The sequence below is a fragment of the Atractosteus spatula genome, chromosome 11 (genome assembly GCF_055471065.1).
Source record: "Atractosteus spatula isolate fAtrSpa1 chromosome 11, fAtrSpa1.hap1, whole genome shotgun sequence".
NCBI lineage: Eukaryota > Metazoa > Chordata > Actinopteri > Semionotiformes > Lepisosteidae > Atractosteus > Atractosteus spatula.
The window spans coordinates 7,019,468-7,032,221 of NC_142716.1; the positions used below are offsets into that span (position 1 = coordinate 7,019,468).

The 12,754-nt window shown below is 38.2% G+C and overlaps 1 protein-coding gene across 1 annotated transcript; it reads right to left on the bottom strand.

Annotated features, from left to right (window-relative positions):
- Positions 1-3,442: 3,442 nt before the first annotated feature.
- On the bottom strand, positions 3,443-12,384 carry dars2 (aspartyl-tRNA synthetase 2, mitochondrial). Its single transcript, XM_088927791.1, has 17 exons — positions 11,833-12,384; positions 10,992-11,091; positions 10,673-10,739; positions 10,323-10,424; positions 10,010-10,105; positions 8,992-9,115; positions 8,782-8,828; positions 8,326-8,432; positions 8,162-8,231; positions 7,684-7,863; positions 7,140-7,247; positions 6,718-6,780; positions 6,381-6,533; positions 5,422-5,640; positions 5,089-5,199; positions 4,900-4,975; positions 3,443-3,968 (listed from the first exon to the last, which is right to left on the bottom strand). Exons 1-17 carry the CDS (start codon positions 12,008-12,010, stop codon positions 3,775-3,777), a joined length of 1,995 nt encoding a protein of 664 aa, XP_088783917.1. The 5' UTR covers positions 12,011-12,384; the 3' UTR covers positions 3,443-3,774.
- Between the last annotated feature and the right edge of the window lie 370 nt (positions 12,385-12,754).

Here is a 12,754-nt window from a genome sequence, read left to right on the forward strand (position 1 = left end):
AGATCTTTAAGATCGACAACTTTATTAAAAAAATGATCCAGTAACCTCCCAATTCAATTAGTTCTACTGTATGTGCCCAAGTGCTTGTTTTCTGTTCAGGTAAATTAGACTTCCAAACTGCAATAAAATGATCAGTTGTTCAGCTAATATCGTCATAATAAGTAATGAAAACCTTGTTCAAAGCTTGTACTCTTTTCCCGGTGCGAAAAATCTCACACAAAATCCATCAGCAATCCGGTCAACATGTCAATTCACACACATTATTTAGCTAACCTCCTTATCCAAAACAGCTTGCATTCACAATTACCACTGAACTGTAAACAAATTGCATAGTGCAAGACTTTTATAAGGCTGAAAGTTTACAATTCAACAATTTTTTCAAAATAATATTAATCAATTTGAATAATGGAGGGATTAAAAGACAAAATGGCAGAACGGCACAGTTGAACTAGAATTACAAGTGCTTGGACTAAACGTGATCACAAAGGCTGTTAAATAAGCAGAATAAAAACAGTCTATAAAACTACAATAAACTAAAAACAAATACTGTCCATTTACATTTTTTAACTCTGCATGATTGCCCTTGGACAACAGTAATGTACATCCCTAAATCATCAATATACCTGCAAATGTTTAACAATCAAACCTTTCTTTTACACTGCTAGTCTGTTTTTAAAAGAGTTTGAAGGGGAAAAAATGTTATGCATGAACTTTTGGGGGGATTTTGTGCATTAGTCTTAAAAACAAAAGCTTTTGGATTTCAGGGCGAAGAAACTACTGCAGATGTTAAACTATGCTCTACTAATCTTTGCAGATTCCAACTTGCTTGACATTTTACTTTGACAATACACAGAAAGTATTGCCAAGGTGTTCCATATTCCTTGCATACAAATGATAATACTTTAAAAAGGACAGATAAATCCAAGTACTGTACCTTTACATTCACAAGAAGACTTGACAAAGATTCCCTCAATTAAATTAGTCCTTGTTCTAGTACAACCTTCCATTAGATTCCACTATAAAACAGGTAAATGAAAGAATTCTTGCAGTTTTAAAATGTTGCATGAATTACAACATGAATTACATGTGCAAATGCAAGATATTTAAATCTTCAGTACTTGAAATAATCAATGGAGCTTTTGTGTCAAGGCTTTAAACTTGGTGACTCCATTAGATTTTCTGTCAAAGGGGTTAATTTAATTTATCACTCTGAAAACTCATTAAAGTGCTGGGCTTCCTTACTGTGAGTATTCTACCACCATCGGAAAAGCTGACAATCTCAGACCCACGGACACACAGAGGCAGGGCATGCAGAGAAGGTAAATTAAGCTAGCAGCAGTCTTTCGGAACAGCTTGCACACAGCGCGTTTTGTTGGAAAACACATTAGAAAAAATTGATTTTTTATATTTTTCATAAGAGACGAGCTTCTTCTATAAATACCACTGAACTGCACCTTTTGTAAATCAAATCGCATTTAAGTACAATTAAGTGACCAATCATCAGAAGTGGCTTTCATTAAAAATGACTGGCAAATAGCTCTCGCACACATCCATAATAAATGCACTGTACTTTGATTCATATAAAACTGCAGGTCTTAGTGTACAGGTGTAGTCACATTAAACATTCTTAAATTATTGCAATGGGGGGTGTATTCATATACTTGTTAAATTGGAATTCTACAGACCTAAACCACCTTCTCATGCAAAACTATTTTCATTCTGTATTGACAAAGTAGCATTTTTTTCCTGAATCTTATTCTCACAACTTACAATCGCAAAGAAAAAAACAGTGCTTGTCCTTCGTGAGCACAAAGATGCAAAATGCATGTAAACTGAGGTAGCGTGCTCTACAGGACAAGATAACTGGATTCATACATAGCTGCTGATTTTTTACAGCTCTAATGAGTATGCTGCCTGCAAACCACAAGCACTTGTAGTTGTCTCACAGGCGAGAGGTAGTCCTGTGGGCTTTTAGCGGCTGCTGTTGGAGAAGATGATTGCAATTTGCAGTGGCACAAAGAGAGCATTAGAAAATACCATAGCTATTTCTACCAAAAATGTTAGATATGAAAACCTACGCAATTGCACGACATATGGCCTAATCAACATAAAATGTTAATCATATTGAAACAGAAATGTTGAGATTTTCCATATACCTGCACTCCAGCTTCACCCCAAAAACACAAACAGTCTGCATTAAAAGTTTTGAATCTCCTATCTCGTTTTGCAGCATAAGTAACATTTTTTTCTAAGATTGTTTACAATTGTCACCACACTGCCTGTACTGATGTGATATTTTACTTAAATCAGGCGCTGGGATTACTGATGCTTTTCTGTTTGTAGAACAGTTCAATACGGATTCTTCAGCATTTTACAGGGGTTTTGGATATTGAAGCAATTTCTAAGGGTAAAGAACAACACTGCCACCTAGGGGACAGTCTAAAATTTCGCTGACATTGCATCTTTCTTGGCCTCAAGGTGCTTGATTACCTGGAAGAAATGCTAAATTATTAATTCCCCCAGTTTTGTTTTCTGAATTTCATTAGAAAAATAAAAAAACCTTCAAAAAAATAAGTTTCAAACATAACTACATGAATAAAACACAGAAAAAATATACCCCCCCCCACCGCCTCATCTTACCTTAAAATCAGTGGTTGAAGTTCCTTGGAAAATCGTACATTTTTCATTTAACAAAATTCCTGTGAGCGATCTTTTTTTTTGGAAGGCAAAATAAAACTGGTTAGGACTCCAGATACGATAAAACATCACTAAAAGCAACAAAACATGTCTTATACCTTTTATACCTCTTTCAGAGCCCAAAAAGCTAAAATTCATGTACCACGCATGCATGGTTTTATCTGTTTCTATCAAAATGTGCAGGGTAGTGTTCAATATACTGCTAAATATATAAATATACATACAGAATACACTAACCTGATTTTCCCTGGAGGTCTCCCATCCTGGTACTGACCAGGCCTACATTTGCTTTGCTACTGAGATCTGATAAATCAGTCTAACGATAGCAATTTTTCCGTCTTCCCAGATTAAGGGTTTTTACAGATTTATGCCCCCAAGAGATTTTAAATTCTCTTAACTTAATAAGGTAAGTGGTTCTGCAATGCAAACGTATGCAGAGGTACTACACGCATGAGTAATTAGTTCAAGGAAGGGTTATAATACCTAACGAGAAGTCTAAACCAAATAAAAGGGCCAGCTTTCCTTTGAAAGAACTCCACGGTGTATAAATTAAAGTCACTCACATTTGAAATGTTTTTAGACAAGTAAAATTTAAAAACAATATGCCAAGATGATTAGATGCATTTGGAAGAACATTGCTAATTAAATCATTCCCCAAGACTTTATTGTATCTGTTTTCCAAAGATATTAGGAGAGATTAGCCTCCTAAATAATAAAGTAAAGGAATAAAAACAGAAGGCTCTGACTTATTAAAAAACTTTACTGCAGTTGTGGACTCAAGAGGGTCATCATCAGAGGCCATGACATCAATAAGGGTCATCACTCAAATACAGGTCAGGTCTGGTGGCACAGCAGTGTTTATTCAAACTGCAAGAGAGAATGGCTTTCAGATCCTGCCTTGCACAAAGACTGACGACATACTGTAGAGTACTCTTCCTGGAATTAGGTCTTTAAGAAAAGAAGCAACTTCTCCAAGGAAAGCTATGATTATTTCTACATGAAAACAACAAAAATCCCTGGAAACAAAGTCAATGAGAAGTCATCCTGAAAGGATTTTGATCCCCAAATCTGAGCTCCTCAGGGCTCTTGGCCTTTGTTCTTCTGGGCTCCTGCTGGCCAAGTCGTACTGATGTGATACGGCTTTAGATCTTCAGCAGGGACAAAGTCTGGGGCATTGCTCATGAGGTCATGACCCCGGAATGATTTGGGGAAAGCAATGACGTCTCTAATGCTAGCGGCTCCTACTACGATTGATATCAGTCTGTCCAGACCTGGAAAAACAAAAGCCAACCAATGTAACACATGGAAACCCTTGCCCAGCTCTAAAAAAATGTTTCTTGTTTATTTTATTTTTTGTTTGGTTATTGCTCCATCCAAAACATAATATTGTATATATTGTCCTCTACTAAAGCAACTAGCTGCACAATCGGTATGCTACTTTCAGAACGTTTGAGCTCCAGGGTTCCCACTCGTTTTTACCAACGAAATTCCAAACTTTTTCCATGACTTTTCCAGAACATCTTTTCCTGCATAATGTACATCTCGCACATCCTGGGTCTTCATCTTTTGGGAGCCATACCTTGTATTTTTCATCTGCTAACCAGAGGTCACTGAAAACACATTTACCTGGCATTTTGACATGGGCGCTAAGCTAGCTCACTATAAAATTCCTGCAAGAGGGTCTGACGTGACACTATAATGAGTAATGTTAGCAACTGCAACGCCACAGCCTCTTTTTAAAAGTTTGCTAACTTCCATGATACAGCCATGATAATTTTAGGTCAATTAAAAAACAAATCCATGACTTTTCCTAGACTTAATGGACACTTTATCATTTTTCAAAACTTTTCCAGGTCTGGAAAAATAAATTTCATTTTCCATAACCTTTACGGGATTTCTATGACCGTGGGAACCCTGGAGCTCAGAATAGGTGACTTTGGTTCACATCACTTCTTTTCTAACAGTCCATAGTGTGGGTCACTTCTCAATTAGATTTTTTAAAGAGTAGACACCCCAAGTAAACTAAATGAACTCAGCAAAGTGCTATCCACACTCAAGGCTTCTATACAAACAGCTTTTTTGATAAAGGTTTTATTTTCATGTATTTTCAGTGTCAGATGGATGGCTACTCTCCTGTTTTTATTGAAAGAGGAACAAAACACAACAGAAGCCAAGGTGACGGTCTGCATTAAAAACACATACCCAGTGCAATTCCACCATGAGGAGGAGCCCCCGACTCCAAGGCTTCAAGGAGATGTGAAAGCAAACCTTTGTCCTCCTGGAATGCAAAAACTGTTTGTTCAGAAGACAAAACCCTCTTTTTTTTTTTATTTGAATCCATGAACAACACAGACCCCCTGAAGCGCACTTTGGCTTTTCATCTCCTCTTACCTTTAATGTCTCCTCAAGGACGTACTGCTGCAGTTTGGCGTTGTGAATCCGGATTGATCCCCCTCCAATTTCACAACCGTTCAGGACTAAGTCGTAATGCTGGCCACGTACCTTTCAATAAATAAATTTTAAAAAAAGACGAACGACAATGAAAGAACCAGAAGTGCCTCACACATTCGCCCATTCGTGATTGGGAAATACCATGAAAGAGGAAACAGGACAATCTTTCCAGATGAGCTGGGCAGCTCACAATAACACTCGAGTGAACGGAGATTCGGGTACTCGGTCGATTCACAGACATACAGGGCCGGATCCGGAAAAGCGTCTCCTGACCTTGTGCGGTTGAGAGTAGAGGAGGTCAGCGTCCAGCGGATGAGGTGCTGTGAAAGGGTGATGGGCAGACTCAAGCTGACCTGGCTCATCTTCTTTGGGTAGGAAAAGAGGGAAGTCCACCACCCACAGGAAGTGGAAGGCTGATGGGTCACGTATCCCCACCCCACAAGCCTCCAAGAGCTCAGCACAATGGAGTCTCAGCTTTCCTAAGGCTGGGCACTACAGGGATAAGAGCACAGTGGAAAAATGACAAGTGTTCACAGCCAACAAAATTAACATTACTACTAAGCAACATCAGGGAAACAAGCTGGTATTTAGCACAGACAGACTTTGCGGCAATGCAGATGTGTAGGCCGCAGAACGTGTTGACAAAGGCATTTTTTACAATGTTGTCAGAAACAGAATAAAACAGCAGCACCCTGCTGCAAAGATCACATACAGTGCCCTCCAGATACATTCCAAACCCTGATGAAACAGGGAAAAAACCCATCAAATTTAGAGATTGGATAATGTGTCTTGCTTACAAAAATGTCTATTAGTATTCGTCAGTTGAATATCACATTTATTAACAAATGTCTGCCTTTAAATAAAATCCAACAAAAAACAATCCTTATGTTATTATAACATTTGGAAATGCAATAATTGACACGGACACACTCCAGGGCCAATTTTCACAGAAGCCAATTAATCTGGCAGGAAGCTTTTAGACTGTGGGAGGAAGCCGCAGCACCCAGAAGTATTCCCTTTGAACATGGGAAGAGCATAGAAACATACAAACTCCACACAGACAGCACCCCAGGTCTTGAATTGAACCCAGGGCTCCAGCAGTGCAAGGCAGCAATGCTAAACACCCATGGTCCCCCAATAATGAGAGAAAAAGCTCATAGTATTGTGCCTCTCTAACAGTTAGTTCAGGCCAAGTCACCCAAAATGGACTAAGGGACAGACATGCATCTTACCACATCCTGAGGTTGTCCAGCACTGAGCAACACCAGGTCTCCAGCCCTGGCGTGGGTCATCTGACACACCTGCTGCTTCTCTGATTCAGTCAGGAGCTTGCTGAGAGGGGACTTCCAAATGCCATCTGATTTCACCACCACAGCACTCACTTCCTGGAAATAAATTCCAAATGTCAGCTTCTCAGTGGTCACTGTAAAGAGTTTATGGGCCAACTTGTGTGTGGCTCATTCATCATTTTCAGATTAAATGAAAAAAGGATTTTTCACAAAAAATACACCCTCTTGTTTGTACTTTTATGATGGGAAGGAAGCAATTTTTCTTTGGATGAACACATACCTGGTTGAACTGTGTCTTGGCAAGTTCTCTCAGCACCTCCAGATCCTTGTTCTTGAAATGAGTCTGGATGTTGATTGAATGACATTAATAATTACTATAATGTTTGATTTAAAACATATTTTAAAATATATATATTTGTTTGTGATTGTCTTAATTAAGAGGAATATTATGAGTTTTCAAAATTAAAAATACACATCAGGTGTTTGTCCCCTGGAAAAATAAACATTTTTTTAATGTTAATCCCTTTTAATGTTAAAAGAACATTTTTGAGACATTACAACAATGTGCATACAGTATATGTCCAAAAGTAGGAGAGTACTTTTAAAATATCTACATTGGTAACTACAGACATAAACAAACGTCAGAACTAGCTCTTTGTACATTTTTTCAAAGTTAAGGGTGAATATTTCACTGTTACTTACTGCTCCATTTGGCACACAGAATGCATGAACACAGCCCTGTGGTTTATTAAGGGCATCTTGCAGGAATCCAATAGCTGTATGCTTGAATGCTTCGCTGATATCGACAAGCTTTAGGTAGAAAACAAAGTGCTTGTTTCCAGTTATTGGCCTTATGACTTTTGTTCGACAAAATAAAAAAAAACGGAAATGTGTATTATGGCTCTTTAGCAAATAATAGTTACGTCACCCAATACGAAGCTACAATAAATAAGTGAATCCAAACTAATGCTCTCAAGCTGACCTTTTCATTTCAGCTTCTGCAATAATCACAACCATAAATATTCTAGACAAAAACTACAAGAAGCTAAGATATAAGAGAATACTTAGTGAAAAACATGGAGCTATGATTTTAGAGCACAGAGAGATGTTTTTGTTCTGCTTGCAATGGATAAATGTCCCCATTATAATGTCTTTACCATTGTAAACATGAGAATATTTGCCACATTGATCAGCAGGTGAGCTCAAAATCCAGAAGAAAAAATCCAACAAGCGATTTTTCATTTACCTTCATCTCAAATCGAGTGTCTGGTTTATCTGTGCCATAGTATTTCATGGCTTCAGCATAAGTAATGCAGGGGAAAGGAACACGAATTTGCCCCTTGTCCTCTGGCCAGGAGTGTTGAATCAGCCCTTCAATCAGTGTACGAATACCATCCTGGTCCACAAAAGACATTTCAATATCCACCTGAAATGACAAAACTAATCAGAAACTGAGGGACAGCAGATGCAGGAAGAAAAAGATATGAAACATTAGTGATGACAGTTGACTGTAATTATTATATATGCTACTGTAATGGCATGCACATTCTTTATAACCCATTTAAAGATGTAGATGTTTTTATAATGCAACTCTACAGTTCAGTCTCTGAACTGTAATCAAAAGGCTTAGCAGGATAGATTGCAGTAAAAGCAGGTACACATCTTGATTGCACAGAAAAATACTTTTTTAGGGAAGAGCATGCTAGTTTTAAAAAGTACATTACCTGTGTGAATTCAGGTTGTCTGTCTGGCTTGGAGCCCTCATCTCTGTAACAACGAGCCACTTGAAAGTACCTTTAACAATGATTTGCACATGAGTACTTGACACACAAAACCAATGAGAAGATACAGTGGTAAAAAAAATTATTCTTCTATTTTCCAGGCCTACCTGTCAATACCACCCACCATAAGCAGCTGCTTAAACTGCTGTGGACTCTGGGGAAGAGAATAAAATTTCCCAGGTTCCCGTGAGGGAACTACGAACTCCTTTGCACCCTGAAAAACAACATGACTGCAGTTTATCATCTGTTCAACACAACGGCAGACTTCTTATACAACAATGCTTTCTCATTCTTTTGCATAAAAATAAATGCCAAAACTCTCAAGCCTGTTTACATTGCTTTGCATGCTAAAATCAGGTTATATACAGCAAAGCAAAAATACTAAGAACACACCTAAAATGTGCATGTGAATGGTGTTTTTTCTTACAAAACATAATCCAAAACAAGGCACTAAGGCAGAATGTATCATTATTTAACAATCAAACTTACAAACACATTGCTTAAGAATCATCTCTCCTAATTGTTCTAATTTGTAACTGTGAAGCAAAAGAGTTACTACGTACCCCTGGAGTCCTTTTAAACAGAGTGGGTGTTTCCACATCCACAAATCCTACCACAAAAAAAATAAAAATGAAGAATTACCAGTGATAAAAGCAGAATCAAACCAAAAAAATCACATAGAACTGGTAGCAGAAAAACAATCACTGATTAAATACTGAATTATTATTATTATTATTATTATTATTATTATTATTATTATTTTGGCTAGTTACCATGCAAATTGCAGAGATATTCCCTCATTTTCATCACCATTTGAGACCTCAGTCTCAGGTTGTACTGCATTTGAACGCTACGCAGATCAAGATAACGATACTGCATGCGAAGTGATTCTGACTTCTGCGAACGAAAAGCAAACATTTTTCAAAATTAAAACAAGTTTCACTCATTAGCGACAGTAGAAGAAACGTAAAAGCAGTTTCAAATGTAGTTTTTTCATTTAGGCACGATGGCATTTGAATTCGTTTTTTGAGAAGTTGATACAATTAGTAAATATCCATATCAGAGGTGCCCAACTCTGCTCTTCAAAGACCCTTGTTCAGAAGGTTTGAACAAGGTTCTTTAAATCTCCAGTTTTGCTAGAGCAAGGAAAGGCTTTGACTTGTCCAATTAAGCAAATAATGAGATCAATTAGGTAATTAAGGGCTCAAATGGAAAGCAAACCAGAAACCTTCTAGCCCTCTAAGGATTGGAATTGTGCGCCTCTAATTTAAATTAACATATTTCTTCATCAAACTAAATAAACTGGCTTTAGTATTTCTCTATGTGTTGACAAAGACTTCTCAAATTAGGTTACCAAATATCTACAGAAATGACAAAATAGAACAAAAAGGGGGAAAACACACACACACACACCTGTCTTTCCATTCACATAGTAACAACTAAAAACTACAGCAAATGCAAATATTGCAGGCTTCATTTGAAACTATTAGCTACTACTTTTGGTTTATTAAATACTGTTCATTGAGCTTTGCATTATTATCAGTCATACTTTTCAAAAAGAGTTAGTGAATTCTTCACATAGGCAAGCTGGCAACTATATAGGCATCTACTGAGTTGCAAGACACAAGCATTGGCTTGCTATGTATAAACTCATTTCATTTGGTATTTCCCAAAGTAAATCGGTGGATAAAATTGCTTCACATGCAAGGTGCCAAGGACAGTGGGAGTGAAAGCATTACATTCGCTACCCTAAAGCTGCAAGCATCTCCCACAGAGAAGAATCGTACTCACCTTCACAAAGTCTTTAATTTCAAAGGGCAGTCTGCGGCAGGCATTCAGGACTTCAACACTTCTGACACAGACTTCTATGTCCCCTGTTGGCATTTCCTGGCAATCACAGAACAGTTCATTTGCAAAACCCCGTGCATGCTTCAATTTCACTGTACTTCAGGCTATATAACACTGGAGGACAGAGCAGTCGAAAAACTTGAGAGAATGCAAAACGATGGGATATTAAATGGTATTAAAACTGGCCAAAAGCGGGACTTTACATTCTGTACAATGCTGTTTCAGGAAGCAGGAAGGGCTCTGTACGTGCACTGACCTTGTTCTCCTGTCCTGGTGGGCGCTGTCTAACCTCACCTGTCACTCTGACGACAGACTCCAAGGGCAGGTCACAGAGAACCTCCTTCAGCTGGGCACCTGACTGAGGTTAAACGTAAATAAAACAAAGATCAGCAGGGCTGTAGTAATGGCTGTGAACGAACTCTTGGGGAAATTGAGACTGACTCTCTTGGCACTACTGGTAAAGCTCATTTAGGCATTGGCAGGTCTAAGTAATGTGCCTATCCAGGTTAGCGTTTTTAAACCAAAATTCGGCATCTGTCACTTGTTAAGCCTAACACTGGCAATTCATATCAAGAGGGAAACACTGAAAACGTCATGCAACTCCACCTCATCCTGTGGGATAAAAAGCTGCGTCAGGCCATGGAAATCGCGCAGGATCACAAAAAGGTCCTGTCTGAAGAAAGAAGAACATGGGTTTGTGCTTGAAATTGATTCATGTGAGGAATTCATAACCAAACAGGTTTTAAACTACCATGCTTGGCTGGACAACTGTAACATTAAAAAAAAACAAAACACTGGTGCTTGACAAAGAGCGTCAATAACATTATACAAGTCCAATACCACTCCACTCTTGTGTAATACTGGTCTTATTGGTTAAGACCAATATACTCTTATCACTGAAGCATGGGGTTAACCGTGTAGCTACCTTTGATACTGGATCCATCCGCAAAGAGTGACCTGTTCGCCCGCATGTGAAGCTCGCAGCTCTCCGCATGTGTGTGACCGGGAGGAAAAACTGTTGTGACCTGTCAGAACGCAATGAAGCCACAGATGACAACTGTTAAACTACCTGTAAATCAAACAGGCTGAGGCCAAAGGTGTTTAAGGTTTCATTGCAGGGTCAGCATCACAACTACATACAACGGCACATTCAGATTTTTTCCAAGCATTACCTGCCCCATTAAATGTCGCCTTATTAACTTTCTAAACACACTCCGCCCAATCCCAATAAAACCCAATGTTTAATTATAAATATGGGACTACAATATAACGTTCAAGGTTAAAACAATAGCTGCCTGCTACACATACTTTTGCACTGGATAATTGCGTGCTTACTCATTTGTATGCCACTGACAAAAACTATTACTAAACTGCTGAGCTTATCTTTCACACTGTAATTAGTTAGTGATAGTTCTTGCATAGCTAATGGCCTCATTACGGCAAGATATTTACTTAACAAGGAGCAGTTGCTTTGTAATAGATGCTTTACGCTCTTATGCCAAAGAAAGAATGTTACTAGGGTGTCATTTTTTTTTTATATTAGGCTAATCAATGTCTCGCATTGACGGAATATTCTTATAAATCGTACTGAAGAAGTATGCACTAAACATTAAAAAAAAACCGTTTCTATATTAATTATAAATAAAGCAGCCACGTCCCAGGTATTGATTCCATGAAATCATGTTTTGTAATGTGTGACGTTTTATATAGTCTAGACGCATTTGCACTTCAGGATGTCTCGAATTAGTTATTGAGTTGAAAGTTACCTGTCATACTTCTCTGAGAACACTGCCTGTAGGACGTTGCTGTGCTGTTAGTTGTGAAAGATACAGGAACTGCGATTCCTGGAGATTTTCGACAATTAAGCGCTAACCTCGCAGAATGGTGCCATTTAATCCCCTTCATCACAATCCTCCGTATCAAAATTCCAGCTTTGTAAGACATTGTTGAAGACAAACCGGCTTCTTAACGTTCCCTTTGATTTTATGTTATATATACATCGGGGGTAAATCGATGCTAACGATTAACTTACTAATTTGTATAAATGAGTATGGGAAATGGGAAAGATACTCAAAATGTATATTTATTGCCCAATACCTGAAACACACGCAACAAAATCATTAACAGCTATGTTGCTGGCAGTGGTTATATTACATGTAAGACTGAAATTATTCTCGTCACGAAATCAATAGGAAAGTTTATAAAAAAAACTGGTTAAAACAGTAAACAAATCAAAACTCCTAAATCAATATCCACACGCGCAATATACCAGTGTCCTTACATTACAAAACGTTGATTCAGGCGTGCCCTTACACTGCAAGATGACCTTTTACCTTTTCCGGATCCAGGCTTGATTCATCAAGCTTAGATTGCACCGATGAGTCGTCAGATTAGTAGATATAGCTCACACCTGAAGAAGGCTCCACGGCCGAAACGTTGTGTTCTCTTTCTTCTTTTTTTCAGCATGGAATAAACCTATTACTTGTTCCTTTGCGTATTAGTAGATATCCCACAATACGCCAAGGAGGCTGTGGGATTTGGGAGGTTCCGGTGTATTATACTTCAATCCCAGGCATATAAAATGTATCTTAAAATGTCCTTACCTATATTTATGCTGCGACACGCTTTCTTTGGGTCGGAGGAGTCTTGCATGTGGTTTTCACAGATACAACACAACAGCACACAATT